Here is an 18,477-nt window from a genome sequence, read left to right as displayed (position 1 = left end):
TCGTGTTGAGATCCGCTGAGTTTCCTCGTACTCGTGGAGTTGAATTTGTGGCAGAAATTGCACTGAATTGCAGTCAAATGGTTGTGAATGAAACGAGATTTGTGGAAAATGACGCCACTTCCCGTGTTAGCCGCTGGTCGTAGCATACAGCCCATATTCCATTGCAGGTGATGGGCGAACGTTCGTGTTGAGATCCGCTGAGCTTCCTCGTACTCGTGGAGTTGAATTTGCGGCAGAAATTGCACTGAATTGCAGTCAAATGGTTGTGAATGAAACGAGATTTGTGGAAAATGACGCCACTTCCCGTGTTAACCACTGGTCGTATCATACAGCCCATATTCCATTGCAGGTGATGGGCGAAAGTTCTTGTGGAGATCCGCTGAGCTTCCTCGGCGTACTCGTGGATTTATGAATTTGTGTCAGAAATTGCAGTCGAGTGGACTTCTGTGCGTGTGTTGTGAGTAAATCGCGACGGCTCCCTTCCTTCAGCATCGTCAAAACGCAACATAGAGCATTATTACGCACTCGTTCCATGATTCATGATAATGCCTGGATTCTTTTAAAAACAATCAATGTGTGTTCCCTATCTATCTACATTGTACATGGTTGCAGGTCGTTATTTATAAATCTTGATAATTTCAACACTTTTCTACTCGTATACTGAGTACGCGGTGACTTGAGCCGTTTAGGAAACGGAAGTCTTGGCGAGTGTACAAAAGGTAAACCTATCATTTGTACTTCATAACGGAATTGTGCACAAAAATGCACACACACGTTCGCGCGCACACACACAAGCACACACACAAACACTGTACAAACACACACAAAAGTACAAGCACATGTGCACATACACACGCCTCCCCCCCCCCCCCACACACACACACACACTCAACTCCCCACCCCTGTACTGAGTCTGACAGACATACAATCATGTTTATCCTTCCTTCGCCACCAGTTTCGGATAATGGTGTCAACAACGAGTTGTAAAATATTGGTATTTTAGGACTCCCTGCCCTGAAGACAAGCACAGCGCCGTGGATCGAGCAGATCCGGCCGCGCCGGCCTAGCGTGCTTCACTTTCTGGCCGAGGCAAACATCGTCCGCGTGCGCGCATCCCGTGTCCTCTCCCGGGCTTTTACGACTCCCTGGTGCCAGCCATCTGATCAGTCTGGCATCCATGTCCACCATCACCGTTGCTATCATCATGGGGTGGTCAGCCAGTTGCACACCTACCTCCAGTTGACCAAGACCATAACAGACAGCCTCGGAGTTGATGTTGAACATTCACACACGTCTGGATTTGTTTGAATGGGTTTTCCAAGCTGCCAATCTGTGCTTACAGTAGTTTGGCTCACCCCCAGGCAGCCAGTGATCTACTTCGGACTTCGTCGGATCATGACCTGTACCTGCATCCACGATCATCCGAAACTCGCAATCACCAATGGCGGCATCAGCCTCCTTCGCCGGTACGGTACCGGTTGCTCGGCGAAAATGTGTGACACTAGTAAAAGCGAGAAAAGCGAACACAACTACCATGACTGTATCATTGCCATGTCGACCCACCACCAAACGTCTCGTCTCCCATGCAAGACGTACTCCAACGCCGCAACGGACAGGGCGCATGCGTGACACTGATACAGACAGTCGTGTACGTAGCAGGCCTGCATGCAGGGAGTCGTGAAAGGGGTTTCAGGGTTTTCACGACTCCCAGGTGCCGTTCCGGTAGATCATTATTTTTCTCGGCGCATTTTCTCTGTCGGATGGTTACTAGTGATTTGTTTCAGTCGTGTAGTTGTGTGCGGTGTTCTCGCATTGTCCACTGTGGACAGAACAGTTCATGCCACTAGCCAGTGAAGCCGGCGTGGACTGAGGCCGTGGCGGAGTGGTTGGTTGTGACGTCGGGTTTTGCTGCCGGCGCAATGCCGGACAGTGTGCGGTACAACATCAAGTACTTGGTATCCAATCTAGATGTGTCACTGATCTTGGAGGACCTGCTGGAGAAGGATGTCCTCAGCGAAGAGGAATATGATACTGCCTCAGGCAAGGAGAATGAAATGTTGGAGCTGGCAAAATATGTGGTGAGGCTGATGCTGAAGAAAACGGAGGAACAGGTGGATAGGTTCCTGAATCTGATTCAACACAGCCAGCCCGATGTAGCGGAACATGTCGCCAGTACCATGGCGGAGCGCCGCGCCGCGAAGCCAATGTCGGCAGATCGTGAGTCAACACGTGGCTCGTCCTCCGGTAAGTTTTTACATAGAAAATGATCCATAATGGTTTACACACACATAATGGCACACATTCTGCAGTAATCGACCTTCTCTCGCGCGGAGCTAAGCAGGATGTGGGTCACGGTGACTTCATGTGCACCAACTAATGACATGGCGTCCTTTCATGCGGTTTACCGCACGGATTTATGAAGTCGGACATATTCCGATTTATTTGCATCAATCGCACAAAATTAGGTACATTTCTCTTGTAAACCCTGTTAGTTTGAGAATTTCGACAAACACCGAACAAATTTTAGCCGCGACGAGGATCGGGAGGAATCCATCATAATTATTTACATAGCTACTACCATCACGTCGACCGAGTGAAGATCGAAATGATAATGGAATGGAGAGAAGAAGACCTGAACTAGAGTGCTTGAAAGACTATGTTAATGTAGTGTCACATGAGAATTGCTTCGTTAGGAAGGCTCTCCTTTTGAATGGAGAAGCCCAACGTCGCTGATTTGCATCGCCGTTTTCAAGCGCTGATCTGCAGTAGGAATGTTTTTGTAAATTATTCGTAGTTGTGGACGTGGATGGATTCAGCGCTCTGTTCTCTCAGCAAGCCTACTCAGTCCAACACGAAGGACTTCCATGAGCGAAACAACGTGCTCCTCGAGCAAGTGCAGCTTGGGGTAATATGGCCAATGCCACGGGAGACCACCTCGTGCCTGCATAAGGCCAAGAATTGATGGCAAGAAATCTTTGATGAGCGCCTTTGACTTCAAGGACGCAATATTATATCTCCTCAGCAGTAACTGCAGCGCTCTTGCTGAAAATATCACTGCAAGCATGCACTAGGCATGATTTAGTGAAGAGCTACTTGTACTAGCGATTGGAGATTTGGTGTTGGCATATCTGCTCCATCATGGTAACTGGTGCGTTTGTCAAGGCAGTGCAGTTTCTGCTGCTGTTTCACAAGCCATATGCGCATATGCGCAGTGAGTAGGAATTTGTTGTATGATAGCTGAGGATCACCAGCCTTCATGGACAAACCTATATTGGGACTGGTTGCTGAACAGTGCACACCTAAATCTCTCAGCAAGCTCTCTTGCTCAGCTGTTGACGAACACTATATACCCGATGCTTTGGGCTTGCAGCCCCGTCTCCCGACCGTAGACCAATCGAAAGGCTGTCACGGTCCTGTGACCATCGGCGTACAGTTGACACTGATGGGGCATCGGATAAAGTGCTGGCGTCAGTAATTCTCTGGTATACCTGGAATCTACATCTACAGCTGGTTTCGACTTCCAGCCATCCTTCGTTAGTTATGCTTGTGACTATCATGCCAGCAAGTCGATCAGCAGCATCACCTCGCATCTTTGATGGTGAGACCTGCAAAACGTCACCGACCAGTGACGATGCTCAAATAGGGCACCCTACCAGAGCTGGCGCAGTGTATGGTGCAGTCTTTCATGAATCCATAAACTATGCTGTTTGGCTGCTGTAGCTCTGACGCTTGCGCGTGTGCCTTACGTTAAGGGCAGCGGGCCGTCTGCTCTAGCCATTTACCCGTGAATGCATGCACGGCTGAACGTCTACCAGCAAGCTGCAAACACTTCTCTCCCCATGCGGCTACCTGTGACATAGTGGACATTGTGCGTGTGTTATTGCATTCCTATCTGAACTGTTCTGGATGCAGAGATTTACCCTCTAAGCCCTAGAGAAATATGAATATATACAGTTCAGGGTATATTCTAGGACGAATTTCCAACCGGTTACGGTCCAATGAAGAGTCCGGCGGTCCCCCCGGAAAATTTTTCAAACTACAACCCAAATATGGCACTCGACAGCAATTTAACAGATTTCTTGGTGCTGGAGTGTAGCAAAGATATAAGCAGCTCCATTCACCCACAGAAAAGTACGGGCGGTTGGAACTGATTTGTAACTTTTCAACCGGTCGCCAACAATTCCAACCGGTCGAAAACCGGTTGGGGCGGTTCTAGAAAATTCCCTGATACTATACTACTACTACTATTACTAAACTTGTTATGCGGGTGTGACGTGCTGCTGCTCATCAGATTCGGTCCATGCGACGCTCGTGTTTTTAGTTTTGTTATTTTGTCTTCCTTTTTTGAATTCGTAAACCGAACAGACTAAACTATCCAGTGATCAGGTACTGGTGTGGTGGGGCGAGGTTTTGTTGGTGATGCTGCTGTCAGTGGTGGCGGCGTGCATGTGCTCGTGCTTGCGGGCGATGGCCTGCGTTTTCTCCCATGCCGCAAGTTTGTCTTGCGTTTGTGTTTTGCATTTGGACTTCCTGCCAGGCTTGGAAGACTTGCATTTCAAACAGTTTGTCCCACTGTGTGGCTCCCAGTCTTTGAACGGTGTACATCCACCTCTGGAGCTCCAGAGAATGTTGGGCCCCTGGCAGTAGCAGTGCATTCCATGGCCAATTTGCAAGTGTGGCAAAAAGGTTCAGGGTGTATTTGGTTTCATCCACATTGAGATGAAACACTGCCAAAATGGATTGAGTATGATCTGCCACACGATACTTCGTCCGTCCACTCCTTGACGCGAATTTCTCCCCTCCAATACGACAACACGACGACAGGAAGCTAACATGAGCCTCCATTTCTGAACAAAATAACGTCTCTAACATGGCCACGAAAAGCTACAGTGATGCAAGTCAAGCTTAGGAATACACGAAATCGAAAGGCTAGGATATCGAGGTATACTAGAAAATTGTCTGTGCTGACGAGGTTGGTGAGCCCTTGAAATCGAGCGACGATCCAAAAATAATTGCACCCACGTCGAGAAAGAAACCATGCGTAGCGCGTGGGTAACCCAAAAAAGATTGCTCGAGCGGCGGCACAGTCGAAGGCAAGGCCAGTCCAAGCTCTAAACTCTATCGAATGACCTGGCAAACACCCGTGGTTTCGGTTGACCTTGCCCGTTTGAGATGGAAGTCGAGCGAAATTGCAAACATACGACTAGGCCAGGTCGCGTAAAAAATGAAAAAGATTAAAATTTGGCCGCCATATTGAATGAACGTGCGTCGCATGCATGGGACAGCCGTGGCGTCATCACTGCGCTGGTCGCTATGGCAACATGGATCATACAATAGGGCTTGAAAGTGCTACGTCACAGCATAGCAACAATTTCAAAAATTTAAAAACTGGATCACGTTTGCTGTAAGCGGCGATCATTGTGCTTTGTTGTAATGTGCTCAAAAAAAAAAAAAAAAAAAAAACAGCCGAAAAAGTGGGGCGGCCTCAGCCGCCCAGCCGCCCCGGCTGTGGCGGCCTTGTGCCGCTATCTGGCGAGAAGACGGCCGCAGTTTGCTGCAAATACGGCTTGTTTACAGGTAAAAGGGACCCAGTGGATCTGGGATCTGGAAATGGATCTGACAAAACGATAACAGCCCATGTATGCATGTAATAATTGAATCATGTATGTGTGTGTGTGTGTGTGTGTGTGTGTGTCTGTGGGGGGGGGGGGGGTGTATGTGTGTGTGTGTGTGTGTGTGTGTGTGTGTGTGTGTGTCTGTGTGTGTGTGTGTGTGTGTGTGTGTGTATTTGAGTGTGTATGTGTTTACTGTGAACTGAAGTATATGTGTGGTTTTGGAACCGCCCGTTGCATATGTGTGTATGCATACACATGTGTGTGCACTGGAGTGAATGCCTGTGTGTGAGAGAGGTGGATGTGTTGTTGGATGAGTGTGATGATTGTATCTGTTTTCTTATGCTATTATACTGTCTCTACAGCACTGCCAGAGTGGGTGAACTTCCGCACCATCAGCAACATTGATCGAATGAAGAGGCTAAAACGCATCCGGGACATCGTGGCCGAATCCTCCAAACGTGTGCATGATGTTGGATCCTACCTTCTGGAGAAGGAATTCCCGGACAGTCCAAAAGCGGTGTGTTCTCTTTTTGCCTATTTCACTGTACTAATAAAATAGTATTTCTCAGACTTATCAATGAAGACGAACTCTCTGAGTCGATCATTTTAATCCATGACACCTTACAAAAAGTATTATTCATAAAATTGTTGAAGACCACAATGCTGTACTCGGAGTTTTGTCCATTGATAAGTCTGAATGTTTGTGGAAAAGGGGATTTGATCCATTGGAAACACACCAGCACTCTTACTGTAGTCTGACTTACTCCGATAAAATAAAAATAATTATTAATGAAAGTAAAAACAGAGGATCGGTCGGGGAAGTGAACTGCCTGAAAAGAGAGAAAAAATGCCAGACCCACCAGGACTCAAACCCGGGACCTTGCTTGTCATGAGCAATGCTCTAACCATCTGAGCTATGGGATCAGGTCAAACCTAGAAGGCGCTGAAAAGCTTTTCACTCCAAGGCAGCTCACATGTGCCACCCATACTACGGAGGATTAGCAAGACGAAATTCGCGTTCGCGTTCGCTCTCCAAAGAAAGTCGAACTCAGTGACGGAATTCGCGTTATGAGAAGGATTAGCAAACAGAATTCGCACATGCATGATGTTGACACGACGTAGGCAGTACAGCGTGGTAAATTTATGACTGCCCTGACACGAATCCACGATTCGTGTTCCGACTACTTTTCCGAACGAAAAATGCGAAAGTTCGCAATCCAGTTCGCGACCTGAAAAATGTTTGCGAACGCGAACGCGAATTTCGTCTTGCTAATCCTCCGTACTGATGGCACTTGGGTCTTTTTCCCTCACCCGGGGGACCAACCACGGTCAGTTTTTGGAACATACTACCAGAGGTGAAAAAATCACGGTTCGTGTGAGACTCGGCTGGAGGCGAGTTTTCCACATCCGCAGGAACGCCACCACCCACTAGGAACACAGCACAGCTGCAGTGGTGGGAGATGACTTATCTCCCTTAATTGTTTAAGACTGTTGGCAAACACTATCAGGCAGTTCACTTCCCCGACTGATCAATTGAATTTGAAGTCCTCCCCGTACTTTAAAAATTAATCACTTTCTTTCACCTCTGGTCACCTCTGGTCACCTCTGGTAGTACCTTCCAGAAACTGACCGTGGGCGGTTAGCAACCTCTGCGTCCAAACAACGGCGGACGTACTTTTTCCGTTGCAAACTCCAGACGTCACCTGCGCGATGTACTCCAGAATGCTTGGGTATGCCATTCATTAGATAAACCAGGATGATGCCTTGTGAGAAGAATTTTGCAGGAAAACTGGACAGAGATTTGTCACCGATATATTTTAATACTGCACGTTTACGTGCTGAGTGGCCTGGTAAGAACGCTAGGTTGTCGTCACAAAACACCCGCTTCTGGGTAATAGCAGGTATTTGTTGGATTGAGAAGCCCTCATTCCAGCTCCATCCACACATGATATACTCATATACATGATGTGTATGGTTTGCTAATGTCAATGTTATTTGAATCTGTTTTGTCTGGAATGTGCTGGGTAACATGAAGTGTTTGTGTTGTGAATTCGTTATACCCACAGGCGATCACTGATAGAGCCCATCCGGAGACGAGCCCATTTAGCTTGTTCGACGCAATGACAAAGCTGTGGATCGAGAAATACAACAAACCGAGCGGCAGAGACATGCATATGGCTGTTCAGAATGCGGTTAGGCCGGGATCGGCGGCGAACATCAAGGAATTCTGCCTCAACTCCGGTAAGTGGTTGTTAAATTTTCCCTTCACGTATAATGCAATACACCCTCTGGCTAGTATAAATTGGAGTTGGGAGAATCCTCAACAGTTCGAATGTTTTTTTTAATCAATGATCGAGTGTGCACAGAAACAGATCATCTCGGACATGTCCATAGCCAGCAATCGCATGTCATCATGTACATTCAAAATCAACATAATTTTGCGAATCGACCTTTTTTTCAGGATCACTTTTCAACGAGGACGAAGCAAAGTCGGCTGAACGAAGCCTAGGGGAAGAAAATCACCCTCCCCACTTCACCATCACGATACTGACATGGATACGAGATGAAAGAACTAAAAAATCCACAAGAAAACTGTACGGCCATCATCGCGCTGACTTTGGTCTGAGAATTTCTATCACAATCAAAAATGTACGAGGAGCACTCGAAAATACGCCACAGACGTACCTTTATCGCTCTCTACTCCTTTTTCAAGGCACAAAAGTCGACTCTCCACTTTCAAACCAGGAACTAAACCATGATACCAGTGGTCCTTTTCAGCTGCTCCACGTGCGCAGGAAATGTTCACCAAGGGGCGCAGAGCAGCATCCACTCCAGAAAAAGAGCTAAAATACGAGTGAGACTGCATGCCTGAGTACATGAGTACATGTATGAGTACATGCAGAAAATAGTCAATTTCAGCGTTTCTGCTCCAAACAGCAACTAGCTTCGACTAGAAACAAAGATTACACCGAAGGATCAAACAACAACCATTTTCTGCCGTTTTTTTGCAGATGGCTTCCTTGTGCTTGGCCCAGCACGCCAAAAATCACACCTCGGAGGAGTACAAAAATTACAACTCTCAGATGTCCTCGATTGCTGGCCATGCTTTCTGTGACTGCTCAGGCGTTCATTTTCCAAACTTCAATTACTTCGAAATCGCAAACATTGCTTCAGTCGGAGTCAGTTTTTCTCATTGCTATGCCGCAGCTATAGTGCAGCATTCCAGAGAATGCCACTTTCCAGACCAAATGTTCAACTGAGACTTAGTACAGTAGTTGTTGGCGAGCGAAGATTGCAAGGTACTTTGGCGGCAGTCATAAATTTGAACATTTCCATGGAAATACTGAGCCCAAGGCTACCAGCCATCATTCAATGACCTCCAAAAGATCTCACTAGGTCAAGATGGTCATCAACACCACTGTGGAAAATCCGCTATCAGTGGAACATGACTTTGTTATTAATTGTAGAGTTTTACAACAACCACTAGAGAGGTTTTGCTGAGCAAAAGTTCGCGTAAATTTTCGATTGACGTCGCGAGTAGCAACTTCTCACGAACGTTCGCAGCTGTGAACGCGAAAGTTGAAGGAAATACGAAACAATTTTCGCAGTAATTTTCGCTGATCACGGACCAGTGACTATTGGTGAACCACGCTCATGCAATGTTTGGTGCTTCATCTTTCACAATCCAGTAGATACACTCTTGGCTTGGTCCTCCAGTGCTAGCTTTCCCATATGGCAGCCCGTGTTGCTTAATCTCCGGAACCATGTCCGATCTCCTACCCTGGTCGTCTTTTCAGAGTCGGTTATATCAATGATCCCTGTTTTCTTGCTTTTCAGGTGTTGCTGCGCCGGATTACAGCACAGTCAAACCCGTTTGTCTGCCGGTCATGGACAACGTAGTCGAAGAGTTCTCGTCGCAGGGTGCTGCCACTTGCAAAAATAAATAATCGGATGAAGATGACTTCTCAAACAAGCGCGAGTACACGCGTACTTTCCTGGAACGAAAATCATGCAAAATACAAATTTCGCGCAAACGTTCTCAGAAATATTTGCAAGCCCAGACGCGGTAATCCATGCAACGTTTTGCTCAGCAAAGCGTCTCTACTAGTACGACATAAGCCCGGGGTTCTTGTTTGAAATCGGGGCGTTATTCTCAAACGTAAACGTATCCCTCTGTTATTCTTGCAACGTAAACGTATCCCTCTGTCATTGCTCAGTGCACAGAACACTACCAGTACTAAGAAATTTTGATTTTATGATCTTTCTATAGGTATTTTAGGGAAACATGTTGGTGATCTACCCCCCCCCCCCCCTCCCACGACCTGTGGTGCTGGCACGTGTCAACCATGTGGAACATTCGGGGCTGGGAAAACGGAAGTAAGTATTAGTTTGGAAGACCGCGTGGCATGAAGAAGTGCCTAGAACTGGACAGAAGCCGGCCAGCCACTGCTGTACCAGCACGATGGTCCGCGTCCGCACACAATAAACAATAAAACTCAATGCACGTGCGTTTGCAGCGCAAGGGAAAGCGAAGGGACCCGACATTCAGGTTGTTGTTCAGCCGGGACAAAACCCCGATGTCAACGCGGACGACTTGGCATTCTTCTACAGCCTGGAGACAGACGTGTCACTGATGGCGAAGGAAACCAGAAAGGAGCTCAGAAGTTCTGCAGGCTTTGGAAACATGCTGGCAGCAGAACCCCGCTGCCAAGATGAAAAGCATTAAATGTTTGCTTGTTTACAATGTTTTGCCATGGCGCCTTCCATCGCATTCTGGAGAGTGGCGGAGAGAAACACTGCTGACAGTGGCACCGTGCAAATCATCAAGCACACAGTTCAAGCAAAAAAGTACGATCAAATATTTTCTCGGCATCTTTTAAAGGTTACGGAGCAAGGGCTGTCAGGGTGTCAGCGCTGGAGACGGGAGTCAGCGAGGAAGCAGACTCAATGCAGGGAATGAGTTGTCATCGAATTCAGATGAAGAGAGAAGCTGGACGACTTCGAAACAAACTGTGTGACATCTATAAACTACTATCTCTCGTATGCGCATTGTTTTCCCCTCTGCGAAGTGTGTTGTAGCCATAGAATGCTTTTGACGGAACTGCAAAAACATGCAACAACATTAGGGTTAACAAAGGAAGTACATCATACATCCCTTTTGAAAGAGTTTCAAAACTTACAACAGGTTTATTCATACTTACTGCTTCCTTGCTAGGTATCACCATGACAACAGTTGGCAAACAGAAAACACAGCCATTGCAGCACACAGTGGGGGGTGGTCAGGCAGACCAACAACGGACCTCCAACAGATGTGAACCAATCTTCAAACAACCAACATCAGCTGAAACAACAGCCAATGTAACTAGAGCGGGTACAACATCCAATACAACATTGACTACAACACAGGATTCAACAAGATCAGCAACTTCAAGCCAGTCATCTCTACCGGACAAAGACCGACACTTCACTGGCAGGAATGACATTGTCACAGAGATCAGTCACAACATTCTCACAACAAAGTCCAAGTCATCATCTACACGTGTGCAGAGTCTTGTGGCACCAGCTGGTTTTGGCAAGACGTCCGTAGCCATTGCTGTGGGACATGTATGTTGCAATGCTGGTTGTCGTGTGGAGTTCTTTGACTTACGCGGTGTAGCTGGTGTTGACGCTGTCCAGGCAATGATTCAAAACCGACTCGAAACAAACCCAGCTTCATCTGAAACTACTGGCAAGACAACCAAATCAACTGATGACATGGATGATGATGGTAGCCAGCACCACATGTTATGTATTCTGGACAATGCCGAAGATGCTATCCATGCTGGTGCTGATAAAGATTTCCAGCTGCAAGATGTTGTGGAGCAACTTCTGCGACGGCAACACAACGCCCATGTCCTACTGACAAGTCGTGTTTACTTTGACCTACACGCTGCCCAGTTTAAACTACAACAACACCGTCTTGATGGTCTGACAAAGGTTTGTGCTGTTGGCCTTCTCCATGGTCTATGTGTTGAAGGTAGTGTGAGCATTGAAGATGCACAGAGGTTAGTGGACCGTTGTGGAAATGTTCCACTTGCTGTACGCATCACAGCTGGTCTTCTACAAGGTGGTCGGTTAACTCCAACCATGTTGTTATCGTTATTCCAAGATCTTGGTCTCGATGTGTTTAATGATGATCGTCTGAAACCGAATGATCGAATCCTGAAGCTGTTGACAATAGCATACAACACATTACAACATGATGACAAGGCATCATTCCATGCTCTCTCTCAACTGCGCTCCTCGTTCTCATCTGATTGCGCTCGTGTGATAGTAGGTTTGGCTGACACTAAGGCCAGTATGGTTCATCTTGTACGTTTTGATCCGTTGATCAAGATTTGTTTCCTGGATTACAATCCGTATCTGGACCGCTACTCACTTCAACCATTCATTGCCGAGTTTGGTCGTTACCAATGCCCTGAAGACAAGCGACGTGTGTACCAACGGCGAATGTGCAAGCATTTCCTTGGCTTTGTGAAGGAAGTTGATGACTGTAGAGGTTGTAGTGCAGACAAAGCAGTGTTTTGGAGTTACCAACTGCTTCAGGAAAGCGTGAACATACAGATGGCGTTGTCTGTTGTTGATGTTTTGCCTGGCGATGACTTGCTTCCTTTCTCTGGATTAACAAAGTCATCGAGTATCCTACTTGCCTTGTTTGGGAGAAAAGTGTTTGTTGGAGAGTTTGGGGACAGGATACAAAGATTGGACACAACACCGCTATCTGTACAAGCTGACAGCATTTGCACCTCGGTCCTGTGTTGTTTTTTCCGTCGAAGCATTGCAGATTCTGATGTCACTTTCGAGAGTTTGGATTCCAGAACCCAAATGCTCCTAGAGAAATCTGAACAAGAACTGACTGGAGTGGAGTCACAGTTGCAGCTACCTTTGATGCAACTTTCTCTGGAGTCATGCAGGGTAATCATGTCTCTGGACATCGACTGCAGGGAAGGACAGGTTGAACTGAGCCAGGAAACACTATCCCGTCTTCAGGTGGTGTACCAGCGTGTTACAACAACACTGGGAATTGGTCTTGCAACAGGTGTCACTGAATGTGCCCTGAAACTCATTCAACTGTATTGTTCCACTCTGCTAAACAAGGATATACCCAATGTACAGGTGGTAGAAGACCTTGCTGAGAGAGTGATGTCATCATACTTCCTATCACAGGATGGTGCAGTCAGGTCATGTGCCGTAATGTACGGTTTTCTGCAACAGTGCATTGTTGTGATCCTGGGCAAGGTCATGTCAAGTTCCTGTAGCAGTGAGTGGATTATTTCACCATCATTGCTTACAACACTGGGTATAGCACTGTGCAAGTGGAAACATGTACCAACTGCTATCAGCCGCACGATTAATGCCAATGACAATACCACACTGGCAGCTTTTCGGTTACAACAGTACCTGTACTCCATGGATAATGACACCGTATCCACACTACTGTACATGTACTTGGATGGTATGTACACCAACCTGTACATACCCTTGGTAGTAAATGGAAGGGCACACACAACTCCAAAGGGTCTCACTCTACCAGCACAGCATCCCTACAACATTGTGATGGACTATGTCAGGAGATGGTGTCATGGCTCAAATCCAGCAGATCACACAACAGCACTGATTAACAACTGTAGTCAGAACAAGGTACCTAATCTGGAAGTGATGCAGTATTGTATTCTGATGGCCAGAGCAATGCTCCTGTTACAGGTAAGCTGGTAGTGCAATGTTCACAGTTCAGGGTACCATAACTGTTTTTCATCCGCACTCCACTCTGAATGGAACATTGTATTGCAAACCAGTGTACTCAGTAATTATCTACTGTATAGGGTCTGTCTCTCTAAGGTTGATTTCTTTAAAAACACAGAGGGAAATGTGATAATTTTGAACATTGTTAACTGGTGAAGTGGAATTTGTTCCATTCTGCTATATCAGCCTGATTTGTTATTATTGTGCATGATGTTCTCTGTTTCGAGTGTACAAGCCTTAGTTCAGTGACTTTCTTTTCTACACTTTTCTTTGTGGTGTGCTTTGCTCTAGAATACGATCTTGGCGACTGATGTTAGTTCCACACTCTTCCCAGTGTTGAAGTCACTTGTTAAGGATCTCAGTGCTTGCCTGCCAAGCAAGTGTGCAACTGGTCTCTCGGTGTCTGGAGTTGTATACTTACCAGTACAAGCTTGGGACATTCCTCCACCGTACATCTCTCTCTTTGCTGCCCTACATCATCAATCCAAGAGAAGCCAAGTGAGCATTGATCACCACATTGCACTACTGGAATGGTGTCCACGTGTAGCAGCATGTTTTGTCTGCTATGACCTGGACAACATCACAGCATGTCCTCGTTGTGGCATGGCTTACCTGTGTGGCAAACATCGTCAAACTGATGAACACCGAAGTGAACACAACCAACACTGTGCTATGCTGGCAGCACTCAGACATCGCATACTACAGTAAGTTATCATCAACTGACATGACAGATTGTGAGTGCTGTGTGATGAACTGGTTTGTTAGTGCCTTGGTATCGTGAGAAAATTACGGCTCAGTCTACGTGTAAACATTTCTGGGTGGGGGGGGGGGGGGCAGGTGTGTGTGTGGGGGGGGGGGGGGGGCAGGTGTGTGTGGGGGGGGGGGGGCAGTGCCGGTGTGTGTGGGGGGGGGGGGGGCGAGGGGGCGGGGATAGAGGTGTGTGTGGGGGGGGGGGGTATGTGTGTGTGGGGGGGGGGTGCTGATGTGTGTTGTTGTTGTTGTTGTTGTTTCTTTATTTTACTTCACCATATGAACAGGCAAGACTGCCTTCTCACCGGGGCTGTTGGCCCACGGCTCTCACAATATGATGAAAATGTTTAAAATGTGTATGAAGAAGAAAGGAATGGAAAAGAAGATGAAATGAAAGGAAAGAAAACAGTAGGTATTAATTTTATGAAGGGGGGGGGTATGAAATGGGTATTATCATAGTTGATGAGAGAAGTATGATATACAATATTCTTGTTCTATAGACTATTTAGTACGGGCATTTCATGAGAGTCATGCATGGGCAAGGCAGGATTTGGACTAGGATAGAGGACAAGAACATAATTGATGAGCATCTGTTCAGGCAGAATCTGTGAAGAAGACATAGTAGGCACAACATCGGAGAGCTAGTTGACGAGGGAGATGAGGTCATAGCCAGACAGCAATGCTTGAAACGTGTGGCGTACGTCGCAAGCGCGAATATCAGCAGGGAGAGAGTTCCATGTGGTACTGCCAACAAAGGCGATAGAGCTACGGCCTGAGGGACCAGGTAGGAACGGCACTCTGAGCAGCTGGCTGACCTGACCACGCGTGACACAACTTCTGTCCACATCCGTGGCAATGAGGGAGTAGTAGGATTGGAACAGTGAGCTGGCTCTGCCATGAAGGCAGCGGAAGACGAAGAGAAGCAGACGTTGCACGTACAGCTGGTGGAGCTGAGGCATTGATAGTCTGGCAAATAGGCGAGCAGTGGGGGTCCTTCTGGGGAGTTGGAAGATGGCTCGTATGCCAGACTTAGCAATGCGTAGCAGTCGATGTAGCAGCAGTTTGGATAGAGCAGGAAAGAAACAGTTTGAGGCATAGCAGAGAACAGACTGGATCATACTCATGTACCAGGCCCGGCGGGCATTGAGTGAAAGGCACCGTCCATGGCGCCAGAGCTGCCCGATTGTAGTAGCAGTCTTGCTGGCAATAAAGTCCACTTGGGGCTTCCAGGACAGTTGGTCATCAAGCATGACACCGAGATACTTCGTGACTGGAGTAACATCAAGCACTGTGGTACCACACTTCACTTCAGATGGTCCATCCAGACACCCACGGGGTCTCACAAACATGTGTGTTGGGGATGGTGGGGGGGAGGGTCGAGTTGGAGGGGAGGTGTGGGAACCAAACTTTGATCATCCGTAACATCATCACGCTGTATTTTCGAGCTGCCTCTTTGTATTTCCCATTCTTGATCTTGTGCTACACTGTAATATTGGCTGCTCCTGACAATGACTCTGGCTCCTTTCGGAGTGGTGTGGCCCTTGTGGCAACCAAGCTACAGTAGTAGTAGTAGTAGTGTGTGTGTGTGTGTGTGTGTGTGTGTGTGTGTGTGTGTGTGTGTGTGTGTGTGTGCATGTGTGTGTGTGGGTGGGTGTGTGTGTGTTGGGTGTGTGTGTGCATGTGCATGGTGTCTGTACTTGTATGGTAGTTCATCAGTATTACGAGTGAACTATCGAGAGTCCATCGCAGGACCAGCAGGGAGGGGGGAGGGGGGGGGGGGGGATGCGGGTATGTGTGTGGGGGGGGGGGGGGGGGGCGGCCTGAAGTGTGTATGGGTGGGGGGAATTGGAGAGGAGGTATGTGAAGCAAACTTTTGATCATCCGTAATATCATCACGCCATATTTTCGCACTACCTCTATGTATTGCCCATTCGTATTACACGGTAACATCGGCTCAGTGAGACAGACTGAAGACTGTGTGTGTGTGTGTTTGTTTGTGAGTGTATGTGTGGATGTGTGTGCGTTTGTGTGTTTGTATACGTGTGTGTGTGTGTGTGTGTGTGTGTGTGTGTGTGTGTGTGTGTGTGTGTATGTGTGTGCGTATGTGTGTGCGTGTGTGTGTGTGTGTGTGTATGTATGTGCGTATGTATGTGTATGTGTGTGTATGTGTGTGTGTGTGTGTGTGTGTGTGTGTATGTGTGTGGGAGGGAGGGCTGTACTTGTACTTGTATGGTAGTGATTCAGTATTACGAGTGAACTACCGATGAGTCCATGGCAGGACCAACAGTAGAGGGAGGGGGGGGGGGGTACTCGCACAAGACCTTTGATTTTCTGTAGGATCCCACACGGTATATTTCTACTGTCCCTCTGTATGACCCCTTCTAGGGCCAATGTGACATTGTAACGATGGGTTTATAGAACAGGCGGGAGTCTTTCACAGTGTGTATGCGGAAAACAAATGGCAGAATGTGTGAGGGAATGTCGCTTCTATACTATGTGTGCAACGTATCCTGTCATACTGTCACCTCTTTTACAGCTTGATCGGTTATTTAGATTGTGTGCAAACACTGCCTGTAGATTCCAGTCATGATGTCATTATGGGTCATGATTATTATAACAATGACTTCATTCTTAATTATATCACCAACGCATTCAATCCATAAGACTAATTCTATGTCCAGAGCTTCAAGTAAATGGGTGATTCTGCCTGTGTGTGTTGTTTGGTATGTGTGCGGGTGTGGTGGTGTGTGTTTGGGCGCGTGTGTGTGTGTGTGCGTTTATGTGCACTCTTCCCGTTGTACATTCTACAGGGCTAGCTGAGCTTCTGAGGATCTCTACTGGATAGTGTTTAGCAGTTGAGATTGGTGAAAGTGACAGCACTGGACAGGGATCACTGATTTCAAGCAGCTACTGCAGTAAGAGATACTCCAAGAGCACACTACCTGTCATTGATCGCAACACTATGACATCACTTGTATAGACATGATGTATACAGATTGTCTATGACACACAGTGTTGTGTTACTATGTAGATATAATGATCAACTGAACTACATGTACTGTCTAGTCCAGTCTACTGTGGTATCAGTTTTACTGAATATGTTCATGTCTACTCTCACCTACTGTTTTTACACTAGTCACTGTACAGAATAGTTACCGGTATGTCAGTTAAACCTGGAAAACTCTACTCTACAAATGTTTATACTGCAATGTATATTGCCATAGCAGTCAGCATACCCTGTACATACAAGTTCATGCTACTATCCTTGAGATACACATCATATTTTACTCTAGTATTGAAATCTAGCAGCACTGCTAGCATTGGTGTGACAAATGTAGAAATGCCCGTTGCAGCCGCTGTGTACTATCACGTCAAAGCATGAAGCATCACAAATGTAGCCATTGTTCGACCTGAGCAAGCACAGACCGCAGCTCCTTCCACATTGTTTCCCATTGTGGCCAGCTTTCCAGTAGCCCACAGGACATATCCTGCCTGAACATGGCAATGTGTCCAAAATCCAAATGTGTTTGTGTGTACGTACGAGCACGCGCGCACGCACGTGTTTGTGTGTGTGTGTGTGTTTGTGCACGTGAATGTGTTTGTGGTGGGGGGGGGGGGGGAGGTGCACATGGATGTGCATACACGTGCGTGTGTTTGTTATGTGTGTATATACATACTCAGCGGGACAGCATGCCAAACTAAAGTGTGCCCATTCATCCCAAGCTCATGAACGGGATCCTACCCCTGCCAGTATTTGTATTATGTTACCATCAGTAATATGCAGCAGTGTTGTAATGATCAAATTCATCATGGTTCAGATCTACAATGTACTGTCGTGAACATTGAAATCAGATGGGATGACCGGGACCGGCACCCTATACTGCTTTTAACGTGTACACACACTGTCCATGTACGCGCACTATAGTTAACGTACACACCATAAAAATGGATCAGCAGTGCTCACGGCTGCAAGGTCAGCGCCACGTGGCCGCTTGACTTTTCAACGGATTTCAAAGCCCACGACAGTACCTGTCCCTCCAGGAATCCGCGGGCAGAAAGTTGAAATTCTGCGCAGAATTCTGCGCCCACAAATCGCTACATTATGCGGCGGATAGCGTGAATTCTGCGGCAATACTGCGGTATTTCTGCGGCGCTGCACCGGCGAAAAGACATGGCTATATGCTATGTTCAAGTATCAATAAAAAATATTTAGTGGTCGAAAACACACGATAGGCTCAATACAGTAACGAATAAAACTCGCTCGACTTTGAATGCAACAAAATAGTGACAGGACACTGCACTGTGCATGTGCATGAATATGAAGCGCGTG

General features: G+C 47.0%; 1 protein-coding gene across 1 annotated transcript; it reads left to right on the top strand.

Moving 5' to 3' along the window:
• The first annotated feature begins 1,664 nt into the window (after window positions 1–1,664).
• LOC135813321 (uncharacterized) lies at window positions 1,665–17,572 on the top strand. Its single transcript, XM_065326424.1, has 6 exons — window positions 1,665–2,244; window positions 5,978–6,132; window positions 7,682–7,856; window positions 10,831–13,358; window positions 13,689–14,101; window positions 16,958–17,572. Exons 1-6 carry the CDS (start codon window positions 1,920–1,922, stop codon window positions 16,965–16,967), a joined length of 3,606 nt encoding a protein of 1,201 aa, XP_065182496.1. The 5' UTR covers window positions 1,665–1,919; the 3' UTR covers window positions 16,968–17,572.
• Window positions 17,573–18,477: the final 905 nt, after the last annotated feature.

The sequence above is a fragment of the Sycon ciliatum genome, chromosome 1, assembly GCF_964019385.1.
Source record: "Sycon ciliatum chromosome 1, ocSycCili1.1, whole genome shotgun sequence".
Lineage (NCBI taxonomy): Eukaryota > Metazoa > Porifera > Calcarea > Leucosolenida > Sycettidae > Sycon > Sycon ciliatum.
This window is presented reverse-complemented; position numbering and strand designations above follow the sequence as displayed.